This window comes from Clytia hemisphaerica, unplaced genomic scaffold (genome assembly GCF_902728285.1).
Source record: "Clytia hemisphaerica strain Z4C2 unplaced genomic scaffold, Clytia hemisphaerica genome assembly, whole genome shotgun sequence".
Taxonomy (NCBI): domain Eukaryota; kingdom Metazoa; phylum Cnidaria; class Hydrozoa; order Leptothecata; family Clytiidae; genus Clytia; species Clytia hemisphaerica.
The window spans coordinates 27,755-48,440 of NW_027103534.1; the positions used below are offsets into that span (position 1 = coordinate 27,755).

A 20,686-nucleotide genomic window follows, 5' to 3' on the forward strand; every position below is an offset into this window, starting at 1 on the left:
GTTGTGTAAAAAAATGGATACCATGGATTTGAACAGAACCTATCCTTTTTTACAAGCACTTAAAAGTGTCAAAGATCTGGTATATATCAGAACAATGTATAATAACCTTCAAAAATAAGACACCAAAAATCATTGAAAATACATTTTAAGTTTAAAGCCTTGAATAGGAATACTCTTGAATGCATGCGAAATAATAAAGACATCCCGAGGATGGGGGCACTGACCGGCCGACGGGGACGTACAGCTGGAGTTTGAAAAATGGGTTATATCAGATATAAATATTTGGCAAATTTGGGACCCTGTCAGAAAGTGGCTATGCCACGTGAAAAATAAAAACAAAAAAAACGCTAGACTCAGTCCGTTATCCCAGAAGCGACGCAAGTCTTAAGGCTCTACTTGTTCTTGTTTATACGAAAGGTTAAAAAGATCGTCTTCTAGGGGTCTGCTTTAAACTTTTAATGGAGATTTATTCTAATTTATTCATCCCGATTAGAGCAATCTCGCTAATAAATTGTCTGTAGTATATAATCAGTTTCACGGTTTTGCTTCGAATTTCTACTTTCTTCTTAATGGATGCATTTGATTTTATCTTTGGACAAGGAAGTGTCAATGAGCAAAAATAAAGTAGATAATATTTCAATTCACATGCTAATAAACAGTATATTGAAAAACATCATTTTTTGCAACTTCCTACAGGACCTCCTGTGTTTCGAATATCTTAGAAGGAAATTATGTCCATTTAATTACTTCTTCTCGGTTACTATTGCAAACTTTGCCAGTATTTAAAGGGCAGCTCGACATCAAAATTTCAAAGCATTGTTTACATTCTCAAGTATCTGATACAAGGACAACAAGATGTGGACAGTTCGTTTAGCTTTATTATTTTGTGCCCTTCACCTTTCATCTGCTGGATACAAGAACAAAGGTATACATGCATTCTTGTTGTGTTAATTTCCATTTTGATGACGATTCACTAATTTCTTTACTCTCTATTTCTATACTCTGTCTCTGTTTTTATACGAGTCAGCACATCACTTGAAAATTCCGATATCACTGTTGCCTCGGCTGTTTTTCCAATTTTTTTTCCCGCCTTCAAAAAAGAAGCTGTAAATTTCAGAACTTGTGACTATTTGGGTGTCCATTCCGAAATTTCGACCAATTGTTTTTGCTAAATACTGATTATACGGACTAGATAGTTTTCTCCCAGGGATGGGGGCACTGACTTTGACGGCCGATGGCGTTTGAAAAGTGGACCCTGTCAGATATGAATGTTTGGGAAATTTGGGACCCTGTCAGAAGGAAAATCGAAAAGATTTCCCATTTTCACCATTAAAAGAAGCAAAAATGACGAAATGTAGACAAAAGATTGAAAGATTTCCTAATTTCCACCCTGAAATTGTCCAAAATAACCAAAAGTCGACCCTGTCAGGTACAAATGTTAAAGATTAGTAAGTTTGCGACCCTGTCAGATATCTTCAGAGCCTAAAAAAGGGAACCTGACCAGCGGCACATCCCCGTTCCTAATTTCGACTGAGTGCCTCCCCAAGTGGGTTTTCCATCTCCGACATTTGAAATAACTTTTGCAATCTTACCGTGAATTCCGCCAATCCAGACGAAAAAAGGACTGATTCCACTCCCCCGCCAAGTAGTTTCTTCTAGGGAACTTTCAACCTAATCCTTTTTTTATCATCCCAAATACTAATAGTAATTATTATTTAATTCTCATTTTAGGTGAGTTGATCGCCAGAAATTACCTAGTTGATAGTATTGAAACATTATCACCAACATGGTATGTATCTTTCCAAGTTCAACCAATCCATCGAGTTGCACAATGGAGTAATGTCATTCATCTTACTGCATCTGGAAAAGACATTACAAGCTACGGTGATCGAATTCCAGCCGTCTTTTTCAACCGACATAGTACATCTCTCCATATCTGTTCAGCAGTCAATAACAACCGGAACCATTGTTTCAACACTCAACCTCTACCACTCCACCGCTGGACTACAGTAGAAATCACACAATTCCAACAAGGACATACTGCTGTTTTTTATAAAATCAAAATCAACGGACAGGTCGTTCATAAAGTTCAAAATAAGAATGTACGATTTTTCCCCAATGTTCAAGTCTATAGAGGAAATCCTTTTTATACCGCAGCACCAGCTAGAATCAGAGCATTTACCTACAAAAACCTTCCTTACGGTACGTAAAAGCTTCCTTAAAATTGCGTCTCCTTGCCAAATACAGGTAGCATTCATTTTTTCGAAATAGTCCCAGTGTATTTATTTTCTGTGGCGGGATCAATTAGCATCGAAAAATTGATTAAAATTGATTATGCATGCGGAAAAACTTTTGTGACATACTGAAATGTTTACATGCTGAAAATATTCATTCTTTTGCTTTATAACTCATCAAGCTTTGGACTTAACCTTTCCGTTGTGTTTTAAATCATGAAGGTAAAACGACCTTACCTTCATGTTTAAATGTATATTGTATATATCTCTTTTTAGAACACACTCTTACTCGAAATACGTTGATCAAGAAATTAAAAGCTTACTACAGTGACTTCGAGGTCTCATTTGATATCAGACCATTCGGTAAAGTACACTCTTGGTCAAGCATTCTTCACGTGACCGAATGGGATGATAACTCAGCTTACGGCAACCGAATCCCTGCTGTCTTTTTCCGACCTGAATCAAATAAATTGACAATCTGCTCAGCTATCAATGGTAACAAGAATTACTGTTGGAGCGCCAAAACTGATCTACCGGCCGACAAATTTTCTCATGTTATCATCAAACAAAAGTTGATTAAGAATCAATTTATGTACACCATTTATGTCAACGCAAAACAGGTTTTCAAAATTGTCAATACCAGACCAATCACTTTGTACAGAGCAAAGGTTTTCCTCTCAAGTCCATGGCATCCAGCAGCTAAAGCTTTCGTCCAAAGAGTTCGCGTTACAACAACAACTAGAGGTACACCTATTTTTTCATTACCTATTTATGATCACTCCCTCATATCCATAACTCCAAGTTCAATACACCCTTTTTACGGTAGCCACAAAATACCGTGCAGGAATTTTTTCATCCGTTTTACCACCCTAAAACCATCCCAGTCTTTTTTCATGCTTAAAGACAAAAGAAAAAAGTGTAAAAAAGTATTGGATCGAGTTTAGGGTGGTAATTTAAATAGTAAAGTGGTACGCGCCTGACCGACTGATGAATAGTTGCTAGATTTAGTGACGACCATTTAGGAATCGTATTTATTTCGAAAATAATCTGCACCAAATCTTTTCTAGACTCTCTGCTCATAATCGAGCGAAAAGGCTTCCATTGGAAGGGATAGAGTTCTGCGATTCAAACTTACACATATCCCATCTTTAATAATTTCAGCTGGCTTCAAACTTATCAAAGGAAAAATGACGAGTGTCATCCCAAGAGTTGATCGTGAATGGTATCTCTCCTTTGACATCAAGCCTGAAAACAAACTCATTTACGGTTGGGGAAGTATCATCCATTTGACAACCGGAGGAAACCACGGAAAAGTTGGTTACCGTATTCCAGGAATCTGGTTTAACCCGAACTCCCGACGTCTTCACATTTGTTATGCTATCAATCACTATCATAATAGATGTATTAATACGCATGCTCTTGCTGCCAGCAAATGGACCAACATCCAGGTTGTCCAAGTCTTCGATAGTGGTCTATATCAATTCAAATACATCATTTTGATCAATAATGTTGTCAAGGCAACCTTGATCAACTCGAGACCTCGATCATTCCAGAACGTGCAAGTATGGACAGCGGACCCATGGCACCATGCAGCTAACGCCTTTCTCAGAAATCTCGTTTTTCAGAACATCCGTGCCTACGACTAAATTTTAAAAAATCTCGAGAACATTTGGTGAAATGGCCAAATCAAGAAAATTAAGAATTTAAATTTTGAAATATTTTTTATAATGATTTTTCAATAATGATGATTAATTGATAAAAGATCAAATTGCAGAATAATACAAAACCATGACTTTTTTTCTGCGAAGGGATTTTTTTAAAGATCGACTTCCAGATCATGCAGTATAACTTTCTTTAATTAGAATCTAGTTTATAAGAGCATTTAGACTGAAAGTTGAGAAAAAAATAAGAACATCGTAGCCTGAGAATTGAAAGAATCATTAAGAAATCTGATGCGTTGGAAAAAGCCCTTTCTTTTACACGTTTTTTAATAAGAACATCCAAAATTTTTGAAGCCTAACTTTTTGAGATTTAAGCCTAGAAGTGGTCTTAACATGTTCTTATTCGCCATTTTTTTAGTATTTTTTGTCCATTTTCCTAAGATTAAGAAATCAGAGTTCATAAAGCCTTAAAATATTCTTAACATGTTCTTAGGATTTTGACCATAGAAGCCTTATGCTCTTATAGTTTGTTCTTATAAAAAAATGTGTAGTGGTTTTCTTACGTAATACAAATTAAGTAAATAGTCATTTTTTCACTAAAAATAGGAGGTATTTACAATTATCTCACATTAAAAAAGATGTGCAATTTAAATTTTGAAAATTTGCTTTGATTCTCTTATTTGATAACGATTTGATAAATGACCAAACTTTAAGCTTGATGGAGGCGACTATAGTGTTTGGGAAAGTAAACAATAAGGAAGATATAAAATTTAAACATCCGAAACATGTGAAAATACCTTTGTAGCTAAGGAAAATATCTTTAGGGTTCTTAAGATCATGTTTACTTCTATATTGCTTGTCAAATGGCAAATCTATACTCGAATATTGTATTGGAAGTTTTATTTAGTTGGTCTTTTTTGCAGTTATGAATCTTCAAAGTTTAAAAGGACTAAAAGTTTTATCAAATCCTAGAGAGTTCGATAATTATGTTTTTTAAAGTTTGAGTCGTGGAGTTTTTACTATAAACACCAGATTCATACTTCCGATATGTGTTCTGAAAGTTTGTTTCAGCTAGAAATTTTGATTTTTCTGATTAAGGGTTTCGTAAATCAATCAGTTAGAAATGATGATGTGTTCTAACAAGACAAGGGTAATCAAGGTCATCTAATGTGTTCTGGTTGTCTAGGTGATCCTAGAAAGCTTCAGAACACATCTTTTAAGGAGACAGGGGGTAGAATCAAGAGAAAACTGATGTTATCTTGTTCCCTAGTTGCCCTAGAAAATTCCAGATCACATCCTTCGTAGAGAAAAAAACAAATATCTTAAAGTAATGATAACTTTCAAGAGAGAGAGACAGGTAGTGCAATAAAAGTTTCTTAGAAATTAAAACACATCATAACATGTCGCCCGCTGCTTTAGGCTCTTGCCCATCCTCTAGCAAAAAAAGTTTCTTATCAGGAAGTATATATATAGAGGTCTGCGATTCAGACTACCGCTGCTTCTGTACTTCTATCAGTGATGAATTATTACATATAGGTAATACGTCTCATTGTGGAAAAGGAATAGCAATTTTGGTTTAGCTTTCTTTGAGGTGTGGATGGTTTATAGTTGTGGATATATGTCACTCGATATGTCAGGTATTCAAAACTGGGATATGCATCATTTTTGTTGTATTAAGGTCACTACGATTGATCCCTGCTTTGGAAATCAAAAAAGAAATATAAGATTTCGAATAAAGAAGATTTCTTTTTTTAATTTAGAATTTACTAAAATTCCGCTATGGTGTAAACAAACATCCAACTTTCAAAAGTTACACCTCAAAATGAAGAAAGACTGGACTTTAACCCCAATCACTGGAAACCTCGCCAGTAAGTCAAAGCAAGTGACTTTTTCAAAAGAAAATGATACTGCATATATTTATCCATGGTCTCCAACCAAATATCTCTTATATGGAAAATACACGGAAGAGGAACTAATGGAAAAACGTAAGAAACGGAAAACGGAGCAATCAGAACAAAATGTTGTGTCTATATTAAAAAGGCCGAAAAATACTGATGAAGATTCTTCCTCCAATGCAACCACTTCCGGCGTCAGATTACTGGAAGAAATCGTTATGGAGGAAGCAAACCCAAAACATCCTAAACTTCCATCCATGGCTGTATTTTCACCAAATCGACACAAAGATTTACTTACAAACATACCCAAAGACAACAACACGAGAAGTCGGGCAAAATCAAAATCTAAGAAACGGAATATTAAAGGACTGGACTCTAGTTTTACGTTGATTGGTCAAACGATTTCGAGAACTGAAAATGATGGTTTGCCACAGCTGCCTTCACCAAAAAAACTCAACGAATCTGTTTTTGGTTGTTTGCGAAACATTGAGGGCGTAGTGACATCGAAACACAATAAAACGCCCCATGACGTGTCATATAAAATGCCGCCCATAAGCCAAGTACCAAGAAAACCATTGATTAAAACACAGATCAATAAAATATATACAATGGATACGACTTCAAATTTGGAGAACTTGAATTACCTTGCTGAAGAGGAATTTGAAATCCCTTTCCCATTGATTTCTGCTGATCGATCAAAAAGAACTTTGATTCACCAGAGACAAGAGAAACAGGGCGTACTAAGAAGAAGATAAAAGTGATATTGTACATGTTTCATAGAATTTTACAAAAAGAATTGAGATGAGCTGGATTTTTTATATGATGCTTCCCTAATTTAGTCAATTTTGCCACTTGTTAGGGTGGAAATTGGAAAATTGTGTTCTGACAGGTCACCATTTTACAAAAATACCTATCTGACAGGGTCAACTTTTCGAACTCTAGCGGCACGTCCCCGTCGACCGTCAAGGTCAGTGTACCCCCCCCCCGGATCTCGATAGAGCTCAAGGCTATCGCCGAGGGCACGCCAAAGGAAACACATCTATTTCACAATTCAGATTTGCTAGGCTAATTTTCAAAATTAACTTGGGCACTAGAATATTATATTTCAATGTGTGCGCCTCTTAAATATTTACGTTTATTATAGTGAAAATTTAACAAAAAATATATCAACATTACATAAATGTGTTTGCGCATTTGGCTATTTTCTGAAAGTTTAAAGGAGGCTCTACATTTGGGTTAGTCAGAAGAAAAATCGTTCAAATTTTGATTAAAGCCCCGGGGGGGGGGGGCACTCAAGGTAAATGACTTACCAGACGTTCGGCCCTTAAGGGTAGGTTTTTCATAGTTCAGCTAGTGCACTGTAAAGGTAGGAAATAGTGATAAAAGGCCAATTTTTTGGTAAAATTGGCACAAAATTGGTCAATTTTGGAGGAAAAATTCCACATTTTCTTGGAAAATTGCAAAAATTTTCGCCCTTACGGGCGAGAAATTTGGAAAAAGTGCACTGTAAGGGTAAGATTTTCCATGGAAATTCACTGCACTGTAAGGGTCCGATTTTAGAAGCCAAATTTTGGGCCGAACGTATGGTCGTTTTCAGATCGAGTGCCCCCCCCCCCCGGGATTAAAGCATAAACTGTGGTGTCCCTACCGTCCTTTTACAATTTTTTTCGATTAAAGTACAATAAGAGTAATATTTCAACAAAATATTTAATAAGAATTACTACGAGAAGTAGCTCCTAAAAGTAAGATTATCGGGAGACCAAACACGAGAAAGCTGAAAATACATCCAAGAATGATAGCAGTAATGGATAAACATTTTGTTCGTTTGGAATGGATTTCAGCAGCTTCATAGTTACGCATTGTTAAGGCCATATCAACCTATAGGTAAAAGAAATAAAGTATTCTAAAGGCTTGGGGACACGAGAAGATTTTTTCGCGTTGGTGCAATGCAACATTACTAACCTATTAATTATGGTAATGTTACTTTAATGGAATCAAAAAAAAATGGCCAAAATTTCCTTCCCGGTGGAAGAAACCCATAACTTTAGCCCCACCAGGAAATTGACTTTGCTTCCATCCATGTTTGAAATTCAATGGAAAAAATGGAAAAAATTTCACTCCAAAACCATCCCCACTAAATTTTTTGACTCAGGAACGATAGAATTTCCATCCCTATTCATAAAATTCCTATCCCCACTGTGAAAAGAACGATACTTTTCGGCTGCCGTAACACTTTTTGAGGACCTTATTTAAAAATCTGGCACGCTGAAAAGATAAAACATAAAAAGAGCTTTCCAACGAACCCAAACATGACTTATTTAGATCGCTCTGAAGTTTAAACTTCTAAAAAACGAAAAATCGATTTTTTCGATTTTCGTTGCCCTGAAAGAGTTCATGCTGAAAACCAGAGATTTAAGTTAACAACTCACATGGTTTGAAGCGAGAACAGCGGCACATCCAAGAGGGCATGAACAACATGCATAACCAGTCCATGCAAGACATTTGTAGTTGGATGGATAAGTTTCCAATGATTGAATTGGTGCAGGATAAACAACCTTTGATGTAAGAGATTCAATCAAATACTAAATGAATACATATTTCAATTTTTTTTTATTCTTAGGCTTAAATGTTCTTACAATGGGTTCTTAATACGCTTAGTTTCTTAACTTAAAAACTTAAAATGGGTATAAAATTTGTTTAAGTCGACTTATGGATTTGTTATATTTACAGCAGTAATATGTTATTGTTGAGGACTTTTCCTCGGTTTAGTGACCGAATTTCTTTGGACCAGATTTATTCACGAATATTCTCACAATCAACTCTGATGGGGTTTAAATGCTGGGTTACTTGAAATATGTGTTCGTTTGCTTTTGCTACCATAAATTGTACAATATCCTCAAGCTTACCCAGCTGGCACACAACGTTATTTCACAGTCGCAAAGCGTATGGTTAATCAGGACCACTGTAAAATAATGACGAGTTACTATTGGTCTTCATTGGTTTCGAAGAATTTTGAAGATTTTTGTGTTTAACCAACCGAAAGTCGTAACTAAAGCGCAAACAGTCCTTATTACCCATGATTCATTTCGACTGTGAAACGGCCTATGGGGATATACACCCCTGTGTCACAGACCTGCTGGGACCCCAGCTCCATTGGAAAATTGACTTTTGATTTTATCCCTATTTAAAATTCAACGATTAAAAATTGCACTCCAAAACCATCCCCACTGGATATTTTAACCTTGGAACAATATATAATTTCTATCTAATTCAATAATAATTTTTATCCCCACTGAGAGAAAAACTTCATCTGGGGTTCTGAGACAGGATATTGACATATGCAGGTCTAAGCCTCGGTCTAAAATAGGTTTGAAATACTTCGTGCTCAGACTTACTTGTGGATTCACCTGCACTTGAGTTTGGTGTGTGATTGGACTGGTCATTTCGTGGAAACCTTTATTTTGTTGTCCTGTAACAAAATTAAAATGCATTACGTTAGAAACAATTTTGTTACACAAAAGACCCGTTCCGGGACTGGCTCTAGTAATAGTATATTTCTGTTCTAGGACAATATAATAATGAATTTGCTACTGGGAAGAAAAATTAGTTAAATCAAAAAGAAATAAATATATGCGTAATGTAAAAATGGCGTCTTTTTTACGATGAAGTCCCGTAAAAATTTAACAGAGTAGTATATAAATAGCGAAATATAGTCAATTCTTTCTTATTTGAACTTCGGTTATTCTAATTTCTCTTTAATTCGAACCAAAACATTGGCTCCTTCAGCTGGAAAGACATCCAAAATGCAATTCGAATCTTTTCCTAATTCAAAGAAAATAAGTAAGTATGTCTGTGACCACAGTCGGAGGCGACCCGAAGGCTCCTCTTTCGATAGCTATCTACCCGAAGGTAGGGGAGGGCGTCATTCTTTCTCCCTGGATTTCTCCACTTACCATTGAACCCTTCTCTTACTTGCTGAGCATCAAGCAGAGAGGCATCAAGTACCATTATGGGATAAACCCACAACCTTGCGCACCGTAGCCGGATGCTCTACCATGCAAAGAAAATGAATGCTTTTTGTTTGTTTCTTCTTGCTATCAATTATTTTCTGTAGTTAGTTTTTGTTGTTTTTATATATATATTCATTTCTTAGTCATTATTGCTCATTTTGTAAGCTCATTTGGGGTTCCTTCCTCCTGGCGGTATGATCTGGTGGTCCTTTTGCGGGAGGATAGGAACCTTTAGATTTGTACTATTTGTTCGTGTTACTATACTATAGATAAAAAAAAAAGATAAAAAAAAGAAAATGCTCGGTCCAAATAAGATGGAATAAGAGAGTGAACTGTTACCATTACAGAAGCACGTACCTGTAGCAGCATCCATTGTTGGATTTATTTGGACCTGATGAGTTAATTTCGATATTTTTCAAATGAATCGTTTTCTTACTAACTTTCACTTCAGCCTCTAATTTGACACTGGCATAATTTTTCAAATCAGAGGTCGATTTTAATTAATTTGCATCATGTGATTCAATAAAGTCTCAGAGATTACCTACCATTGTGAAAATCGTAAAGCTAATTTAACTCTATTTTTATTTATTTCTATTTTATAGAAAAATAATTCGCAGGTTTATTGACCACAATGAAACAGAACTTTTGATTTTACATTTTATAAAGCTTTTCCTCCCATTCTTATATACTAGTCATAGCTTTTACTAAATGCCCCCACAGAAAGGTCATTTCATGCACTTATAAAGCTTTTAATGCTTTAAAAATTAAATCATAAAAAATAATCAGGAATAATTGATTGATTTAATTATTTATTGATTGATTGAAAAAAAATCATATTCCATTAACAAAATACTTGAAGAATTCATGCAGCTTGACAATTTATAAATCTAGAAAAGCTTCTCAAAAACATATTTCGAAAATCATGGTATCATTATCTTACTGACTTTCACATCTCCTTGTTTGTTTGTTTTTTCTTACAACGATATATGTCATGATCATTCACTAAATAGACCTTTTCCGATAATGCTGCAGACATCTTAGATTGTAGGCAAAATATATAGCGGTGAATAAATCAACAAGGTAATCAGAAATAGCTTGTTTATTTTTCATTGGCTGCTATATATTTCAACAATTCTCTATTGCTACTTTGCCTAATAAACAATAGTAAGATGATAAGATGATACTGCGTATAAAATTTATCAAAAAGTTCTGTGCCATCTGAAATAGACCAATCCTAGTTAAGGCCCGGGCTCCACTTGCGTACGCTGTGATTGCAGTCAAAAGAAAAATAAAGGAATGTCATTGTGGTCCATTCAGACGTACAGTCGAAAAGTTGAAATGTGCCTAATTTTTTTCAAGTGCATAGTACTTTTTCATGATGCAATCTTTTCTCCAAGCTGAAAGGATTGAAGCCATTAAGATATGATTGCAGCGCAGACAATGAAGAGCAGTGAAGAGACGGGCCTTCAGGAAACTAGAATTTTTGAGTTTTTAGCTATAGTCTAACCACCGTTAAATGCCTTAACTTGGAAAGCTAGAATTGGAGCTATTTCACCAAACCCCTAAAGCGTAAGTTATTTAGGCTATGGGGCCATCCATATGGTACGTATGCAGTGAAGGGGGAGAGGGGGGTTTAGCAAAAGCGTACATCTATTGTATAAATGACATCATTTCTATAGTTCTCTGTGTTCAAGGGGGGAGGGGGTATCAAATTTTTGGAAAATCTCTGCGTACGTACTATATGGACGGCCCCTATCACAACTGCATGAAAAAGTAGAACGCGCGCATGCAAAGTTAAACGAATGTAAACAAACTATTTTCAGGTTTTTAAAATAGACTATTTTAAAAACCTGAAAAAAGTTTGTTTACATTCAACACATTCAACCACTTTTGGATTCAACTTTACTTATGTGTACATTCAACTTTTTTGTACTTTGCCGGTATCTTGTTTTACCAAGTTAAGAAGGACTTTCTCGAGTTACGACCATATGATGGTCTTTAAAGCTCAAGAAGCTCTATAAACAATAAAGCTAGTTATTAATATAATAACACAGACAAAGATAAATTACAGTTTGAACAAAAATATCAAATGTACATTTGAAAACTTGAGCAAACTTCTTTAAAGATTCCAGAAAAAGAATTGAAATCATTGCTGAAATGAACTTCTGACTAAATTACAGTATTTAGTATTCAGTTTGAAAGACAAGAAACAAAATTTGACATACAAAACACTTTTTCCAGTCAATCAGCTCATCATCATAACCAGTCTGCCATTTTGTTTGTTTTGATTTGCACAAGTAATATTGTAATTCGTGTTATGGTGTAATCACTATACTTTTTCTATAATTGGCATTTATAACACTCGCTTCAGCTTTTCAATGCTAAATCAAAACTAATAAAATGTAATACGCAATAATGGTAATTGCATATAACGTAATATGAAAATATGTATAACATTTACCGCTGTATAATTTACCGCCATATTTTTGCGGAACACTTATTTGGCCGGAAAGCCGATTACGACGCAAAAACAAAAACAATTCGCAAAAAATCGAGATTCCAGTCCAATATATTGCGTGAAGCTATGAATGCCTCCTCAGTCGCTGCGCTCCTTGCGGGGGCAATTATATCAAAAACTCTATTACCAAACAAGCTCACAGCGTCCACGCTTCATCGTCGTCCATTCGTCGCCCAATCATGGAAGGCGATATTTTTCCCCAAATTGTTCCCCCTAAATATGACTAAGCATTAAACCTCCAAATTTCGATTCAGTTAATTTGTTTGTTTGCATCAGTCCAAGTAACTTCATCGTATTTACAACCCTGTCTCAGTGACCCGTTCAGAATATACGCGAATTGGATTTATTTTCTACACCCCCTTCTCACAGACTTGGTAGGATTTTTTCAGCCAGTGGGGATAGAAATAACAGACTGAAACTCGATGGGGATTAATATTTTCATACTGCTTATATGGCTGGGAATATCAATTCTTTTGTTTTCAAGACAGAAAATTCAGTGGGGATGGGAAAATAGTATAAAATTTTGCAGTGAGGATTGGTTTATTTGATTATTTTCAATGGGGACAAAAATTAGAGGATAATTTTCTACCGGGACGATATTTTGGCCAATTTTTCTTGTGGGAAGGGTTCCCAGTGGGTGTATGAGAAGGGAGTGGCTCTCTGATAAAGATATAGTTAAAGTTTCTCGATATAGATAAAGTTTATCGCACTGTAGAATGCAGATCAACTCTTCAAGTAGATAGGGGTTTACAGTGGCTGTAAAGGTTAAAAACTGAGACTATAGTCAATTTATTAACAAGAGGTCATGAAATATTTTCATAAAATGCAGGCTATTCATTCAACATCCAATAAGTAATCGCATTAAACATGTATTATGCTTATGAATCTGAAAAGATATTTTTAAAAACATAAAACCTAGAAAAGGTCAATAAATAAGAGGTTTTAGAAAATAAAAGGTATCTAATGAAAGTCAAAAGGTATTCACTAATTAAGCTATAAAGTTTATTTGTCTCTGACTGTGTAAGGCAAATGAATCATTAATCCTCCTAGAACAAAGCAAATTGATCGGCTATTGGATGTTAAATCATTAGGTTGTTTTAAATCATTTAAAGAGCTTAGCATGTTGATTATCGTTGTTATTATAGCAGGTTTCTATTCGCAGTACATAGAAAAGATTCCGGCCAAAGTCCATTCGCTTTAAGTAGGCACTAATCTTTGTTTTGCTTGCCATTTTTTAACTACATATCATACACGTTTCCGTTTTATAAGAGCAAACTCTATAAGAACATAAAACTTCGATAGTTAAACTTTTAATAACAAGTTAAGAATATTTTAAGGCTTTGTGGACTTAAAAACACCCGTTTTGTTAGGAAAATGGGTAAAAATGGTCACAAAATATGGTGAAAACATTTTTAGGCTTGAAACCCAAAAAGTTAAAGACGTTCCCAAGGCTTCAAAAATTGTGAATGTTTTTAACATTTCCAGGGGGTCTAAAGGAGCGTTTTTTTTTTCATTTTCAAGGGGGCAAATAGTTATTCTTAAATTTCCTAAAAGATAAGGGGTATCCTCATTGAAAAAGTTGTTTATAATCAGAGAAATTTGATTAGGTAATATTTGTGATAGGGATAAAGCTATTTGTGACAATTGATTTGGTTGAATATCTTTAATGAATAAAACTTACATAGGAATAAATAGAATAAATTATACGATCAAGAAAAAAGTGAATAAAAGACCTCGTGTTATAAGAGATACTGGAAAGTGAGAAAAGTGCATCCCTTTTGCCGGTATTTTGGTTATTTTCCCCTCATTTACAAAGTTTGTAGTAAAATTGGAAGCAATCCAAAAATAAAACCAAGTTTTTTAATACAAAATCATTAGTTGAATTACTTTATTTTAATGCTTTCTCCAAAAAATAATTTTACCAGCATAAAAATGTCCCTACAACTACAACTTTTGAGCAACTTTTATTTTGTATCTGATATCAGCAATAATGCAGCCCCTCAATGAACCCATTGAAAAATTGAAAGGGGTTCGAAAATAAGGTCATAGAAAAGGTACATTCAAATACAAAAAATTATGAAAAGGTTTTACGCTTTTCCTAACATGACAACAAGTGAAGATTTGTGGCTTCCAGAAGAATTGAAATTTTCGAAGAAAATGCCACCGCCCGTCGATCTAGAGCGTAAGCCATTTCCAAATCGGACAACTAACACCATGGCAACACGGTAACCTTCTTTCTTCAAAGCAGTCCATGCTAATTCACGTGACTTCTTGGCGTCTTTTCCCTGTAATGAAGTAACAGAACGGGCATTTAAATATTGTCCTTGTGATGTTTGTTTATGGTTAGAACCAAGTGTGAGTTGATACGAGAAAAATTTGTTGAATCAAGCAATACCGTCATTTTTGGTAAAGTTCTATTTTCTAGAGTAAGATTCCACTGCCATTTTTTCTAGCAAAAGAAGCAAGACTCCGGGTAGTTGAAAAATTAGCTTCGGTAAGTTAAGCAGTTTCCTCGGTCACGCCTCAGTCAACATAAGATTTTTCGTACCTTTAAAAAAAAACCTTCCCAATCTTATGTCGGTTTTCTCGGGAAAAATATTCCTGGGAAAGTTAGTAGAATGTTTTATGGCCCGAGAATTGGAATTTTATCCAGAACGACGGTACTTTACCATAAGAGTATAGATCTTATCGGAGTTTTTGATTTTTCTAAAAAAGCGATGCATTGTGAGATTGTAGAATTCCCTCGAGGAATTCTTAAAAAATTTCTATTGTAATTCTCCCGAAACAATCCCACAATGCATCGCTTTTTTAGAAAAATCAAAAACTCCGATAAGATCTTTTGTTTGAGAGTCCTGTTATGGTTTCTATTTTTAACTTATATATAAGAACGTTATGCTACGTAAAATCCATTAATAGGGGAAGAAAATATGTAAGACTCACCTTATTCTTAATGGCTTCAACAATCCGTTCTTCGATCGCTTTCAAAGTGGATGAGTTAGGAACGCTGTTCGTCTTTTTTGTAAACGCAACAACGACGTTACGGCCGTGTTTACGGAAGATGTTGACGTAATGGTATCCTTGCATGGAATGTTTGTCAGAGCCACTAATAGAGTTGTACGTGTTGACGGAGAAACGGTACTCGGGATAAGTTGTTTTAAGTTGATCACGCAAATGTTCGGCGAATTTTTCGTTGTCTAAACTTTTCTTCGAGGACATGATTTTCTCTATTTTGTCCGTCAAAAAAGTTTTAGCTGAAAAACAATGATAATGAAATTTTAGCTCTGGTTTAGACAACCCACAATTGACCCTGGCTACCCTACCTATTTCTTGGCCTAATCGAACAATAAGAATAGGCAAGGCAAGAGGTTGGCTGCCTGAACTAGTGCTTATCATTTAATCTCATGCAAGAAATGGATTGACTAAAGGGTTTGTGTTGTTTGGAACCCTTTAACGATCCCACACTCTCATTTGAAAAATATATCTATTTAGAAACATAAAGATTAAGAAACGTTGTATTTCTTTTCAATACTTAAAGTTTCTTGCTTACGCATTCATCAGTTGATTAGAAATAATAATATCTATTTTGAAATATATCTATTAGAAATGACTTGCTCCAGAAGCCAAATATTTTGATGTGTCAGCATTAAAGATTAACTGTTTAAAGGCTTGGGGACACGAGAAGTTTTCGCGTTGGTGCAATGCAACATGTTCTATCCCACCAAAACAAGAAAAAAAGTTCCTGTCCCGTGGTTTCTTTTTTTATTTCATGGGACAAAAAGTGAGGGAATACCCAATAGACACGCTGATTTTGTACAGGAACGAAAGTGAGATTTTACTTTTATTGGTAGAACGAAAAAATGGGGTGGAGACACAAGAAAGCGTTTCAGGTTGGTGGGATGGAGCATGTTGCATTGCACCAACGCAAAAAAAACTTCTCGTGTCCCCAAGCCTCAAGTGACTGTTCATTTGGTATCATATTAATCCGAAAATTTTGGAATCAAGCAAGTAGGCTCAAAGAAGATATCGAGCATTTTTCAAAAAGATTTTTTCAAATACTTACAAAAACAACTAAAGGTGTTGCAAGATTTTGACTGAGTATCCTGTCCGGAGCACACTCTTCCGCCATCTTGAGCCACCGGGTTACGGCAATAACGTCTTCTTGTTTGCGTTCCACCTCCACAGGTTTGGGAACAGCTGGTCCAATCTGTATATGACGTCCATCCACCGTTTACTGTTCGAAATAAAGAAATTTCTCAAAATTCGATAGTTTATAAGGTTTGTGAATCGCGAACAATGGGCTATTCCAGAAGAGATTTGCATCGCACCCCCTGACGAATCAAGAAGAATTAGAGAACTAATGGCGTGAGTTGAGGTCTGGTTAGATCTTAGATGTCTACAGAAACTAGGTGATGAAATTAAAAGGTAATGTATACTTACTTGTTACACCTTCAACAGATTCTTGTGGAGATGAGCTTCCCCAAGGTCCAATAACAAAAGCATTGAATTCACCCTTTAGAAAATGACCTCTGATTCTGTTGGCTACTTTTGGTGCAATACCATATCCCTTATCCTTCTTTAAAATGACAATTCCTTTGGTGACAGAACATACTTTGAGGTCATCTTTTACGGCGTCAATAGTTTTTGATAAATCGTTTTGTGGCCTGTCGCATGTATATCTGACCCTCCCATGGTAGCAAGTATCTTTGTAAGTGTAAGGGCCTGTCTTCAGGATGTTTTTGGCTTGTGTTTTTGTCATCCATGATCCAGAAGCTTTATCAATGTGAAACAAGTACATTGTTTTATCGACGCCATTTCCCAGCCTCATTCTGAACACTGCATTGTTGCTACAGTAACTGTAAGCGTGATTGTCATGACCTTTTACAGATTTGGAATACACAATAACCACCCAATCTTTCCAGTAATATTTTTCACTAAAAAAGGTGTATAAATTCTCTGACATCACTTGGTTGTCGTTGTTTTTTAGTTCAACGACATTTTCGTCGAGGTCTGTCTCCATTTGTTCTTTTGCACCTTTCACAATCTCATCATCAATGGCTTTCATCACATTCTGCAGGTTGTTCATTCGAGTTGCCCAGCGGTCTGCCAATACGTCAATTTGTTCAGTGTCGTCCTTCAATCGGTAATAAAGGGCTTCATGTTTGATACCCATGTTGATGACGTTAAATAGCTCAAACATGATCTTTAATACTTTGCTCCGATCGCCTAAATACGTGAAAATTTATTTTTTCATTGTAAAGAAGTAGATACTTAAGAGAAAATCTGGGTTCTAATTTTAAGCAGATGATGAGAAAGTACCGAAAATATATTACCTTATTACACGAATATTACAAGTCATTTTATTAACACGAATTGAAAGATTTCGTGCTAATAAAAAACTCCTTAATTAAAACCAGCCATGGTGTCTTGAAAAAGCAATAAAATTCGTATAAATTTTTGGAGTATTAATTTCAAGGCCGTTGAATACTTGCCTAGCAATATTCGTAAAATAAGGTATTATTAATTATAAAGAGGATTACTCTCGCTAATTCGAACTCAAGCGGGAAATCTCATTTTTTCGAAAAGAAATTCGAATTATAAAAAGCATTTTAAGAAGATTTCTCCTTAACGGGGACTAAGTTATAGATTGAATTAAAGGAAGATTTGAATTATAGAATCTCGAATAAGAGAGTGTCTAGACGATGCTATCGTCCGTGTAATATATTATTATGATATTACGATATAACATAGTTGTATATTATAAAACGTAATATGTTGGGCGGTGGCGGAAAATAGAGTCTGTTACAGACATTGAGCCACTCCGACTATTTTTCGCCCGCGCGGACAAAATTCCCGCCCGTCTGCTAATTTGCGTGCTTGAGGTTATTCTTTATTTTTTGAACTCGTCTTAGACTACTAGAGATAGTCCACTGTACTATAAACAAGATTTTTATTACCTTTGGTATAGGAGATGGCATTTTTAGCGATGTTGAGATTATCATTAGTAATAACGAGTCCAGTGTAAAGATGATCGGCATGATTTCCCAATTGATCATAATTCGCCGCAAACGACTCGCCGTAGGCCTCTCTCAAAGCGTCAGAGGAATCTGTATATTCTTGAAAATAAAGTTCCTGTGGTATAGAGTGATATTCATTTGATAAGATTTCACAAGATAGTTATTTATTTCAAAAAGAATCTTTTCCAACTCATCCGGGTGTTTTTGACATCTGTTGCCACTTTCCTTTTTCTTAAAAACCTTTATAAGGTTCAAAAACAACCCACTTCTATAATTGGTTTCAGAATTATGAAAATCTAAAGTTTAGTGAACTACCAGCTTACTCTTACTAATTCGATCTGGTATGGGGAATTTTGTTTGATTGAATTACAGAGAGGTTCAAATTAAAACCGTCGTTTTGTATAAGATTCCCATTTCTACACTGAGATTCCTTTGCCAAGACCAGGACTCCGGGTAGTTAAATGAGCTTTGGAAAGCTTGGCAATTTTGTGAGTGGGCGCAAGATTTTCCGTACCTTTAGAAAAAAACCCTTTTCAATTTAATGCCGGTTATCACGGGAAAAACAGCCGAAAGATTACGGGAAAGTGAAACGAATCTTAGTGCGGAAATGGGAAACGTACACAAAACGACGGGAAAAGGTCCATTAAATAAGATTTACCATGGTATGGATTGAGAGGATGTAGCCAGCGTAAACTTGATCCGTACTCCGCTCTTGAACGTACAGCTTCAAATCGTTGATCTGGTTCTTCACCACACGAAATTCCGCTTTTAATTCTTCAAAATACGCTCTCATTTCAGCCACGTGAGCAGGCTCACCTTCAGGAAATGTACCGGGCCACAAAATATTAATAACAGCCATGGTGGCTGTAACTCCGTAAACATAAGTACTGAACTGTGTAAGCCCTGTATTGAGAACAGCTGAAAATTTGCTTGCTTTAGAAGAAACTTCAGTCAGCTGGCCAGCTACTGTAGATGCTTTTTTTGCTTTGTTAACAGTAGCGGCATCCAATGCATTGCTTGTGCTATCAAGGACTGTAGTGACAACGGCAGCTTCATTATTTTTGGTTTTGGTTGGTCGAACCAAGTGAATGAATGCGAAGGTAAATAACACAGTTATCAAAATGTTTCGTAAAACCTTCAATCTCATGTTTATTATAATTTCTCTCTAAAAAATGAACACAGAAAATAAATTCAAATGATTGAATTTACTGAAATCACAAAATTGAAAATTTACAAACTCACAACACTATAAATCTCTCCCATCTGTTTCTGCAGCAACCAACGCCTTCTTTTCGAGTGAGGCCTTCAATGTATTTTGCCAAATGTATTTTCAAAACAGTTTATATACTGTTAGTCTATACTTTCTATTTTTTAATCTGTCTTTTCATAAATGTAATTAAATATGAGCTTTGGGGTTTCGAGTGACAATGTAATAAAAAGGATGACGTTGTCGCACGCATAAAATAAGCCATAATGGCACTTTTCTTTCATTCGCATCACTAACACCAGTTTCTAGGTGAGTGGGTGACAAGTCACTACGTCAAACTGAGTATAGAAAATGCTTAAGTTGCATTGTATTTAGAATGTGGCAAGCACGTAACTGAAAGTGAAGCCTTAACATTGTCCCACATTTAGAAATCTTGTTTGAAAAACACATGGGTCACGTGTCCGGGAGTTTTGGGCTTTGAAATTACTGCCAAAGCTTCTTTAATTAACAAATAAGATCAACACAAGAAAAATTACACGGACTGGAACAATTTCATTGCCCCGCAGTGGCTTTTTTTGCTTCACGTAGTGTGCTTGTTTGCCAGAAAAATATTCATGTTGTTGATTATCTCGTACCAGATGTGGAGATATGCTACGACACGCTTTGCTCTGAAGGTAGGGAATAATCAACATCTGGAAGGTTTGCATCACGGGATTTGACTTGACCGCGTTTAAAAATTTTGCGAGGAGCTTGGAAACGATCAACAGCGAGAACTGGCATCTGAGGAATCAGATGCGGGTGCTAGCCCAAAAATATAACAAATCTGATGCAAATATGGTTCCACATCATGTGCTAGCTTGCTTATGCAAACAAACATATACAATCTCTAAAGTCTGTCTCAAAATAATTTGCAGCTGAGACAAAAAATGGGTGTAGCTCTTGATAGAATTTGAATGACAAATTCTTCTCCAAGAAGAATTTGAATGACATTACGATTTTGTGCACGTTGATTTCGATATTGCACTGCTCGCAATGGTTTTAAAGGAATGAGACAAGCAGTCAGCCATGAACAGCGAATAGAAATCTCTAGCTGTACACTTTTTGGATGGCGTCCCAATAAAACGATCTGGTAGAATGCGGCCTTCAA

The 20,686-nt window shown here is 35.7% G+C and overlaps 3 protein-coding genes across 5 annotated transcripts; 1 reads left to right on the plus strand and 2 right to left on the minus strand.

Moving 5' to 3' along the window:
- The first annotated feature begins 746 nt into the window (after window positions 1-746).
- Window positions 747-4,026, plus strand: LOC136799925 (uncharacterized). Its single transcript, XM_067056551.1, has 4 exons — window positions 747-925; window positions 1,732-2,202; window positions 2,511-2,978; window positions 3,396-4,026. The coding sequence occupies exons 1-4, from the start codon at window positions 856-858 to the stop codon at window positions 3,878-3,880; spliced, it is 1,494 nt and encodes a 497-aa protein (XP_066912652.1). The 5' UTR covers window positions 747-855; the 3' UTR covers window positions 3,881-4,026.
- A 3,273-nt stretch (window positions 4,027-7,299) lies between these two features.
- LOC136799927 (uncharacterized) lies at window positions 7,300-19,773 on the minus strand. 3 transcript variants are annotated; one of them, XM_067056553.1, is made up of 4 exons: window positions 9,744-9,839; window positions 9,186-9,259; window positions 8,220-8,345; window positions 7,300-7,668 (listed from the first exon to the last, which is right to left on the minus strand). In XM_067056553.1, the coding sequence occupies exons 1-4, from the start codon at window positions 9,796-9,798 to the stop codon at window positions 7,498-7,500; spliced, it is 426 nt and encodes a 141-aa protein (XP_066912654.1). In that variant the 5' UTR covers window positions 9,799-9,839; the 3' UTR covers window positions 7,300-7,497. The 3 variants fall into 3 exon arrangements, with proteins under 3 accessions (XP_066912654.1, XP_066912655.1, XP_066912656.1); XM_067056554.1 differs by lacking the exon at window positions 9,744-9,839 and adding an exon at window positions 10,158-10,302 and having other exon boundaries at window positions 7,301-7,668; XM_067056555.1 differs by lacking the exon at window positions 9,744-9,839 and adding an exon at window positions 19,575-19,773 and having other exon boundaries at window positions 7,303-7,668.
- LOC136799926 (uncharacterized) lies at window positions 13,963-19,575 on the minus strand. Its single transcript, XM_067056552.1, has 6 exons — window positions 18,991-19,575; window positions 18,273-18,447; window positions 16,756-17,541; window positions 16,379-16,549; window positions 15,259-15,569; window positions 13,963-14,603 (listed from the first exon to the last, which is right to left on the minus strand). Exons 1-6 carry the CDS (start codon window positions 19,477-19,479, stop codon window positions 14,406-14,408), a joined length of 2,130 nt encoding a protein of 709 aa, XP_066912653.1. The 5' UTR covers window positions 19,480-19,575; the 3' UTR covers window positions 13,963-14,405.
- Window positions 19,774-20,686: the final 913 nt, after the last annotated feature.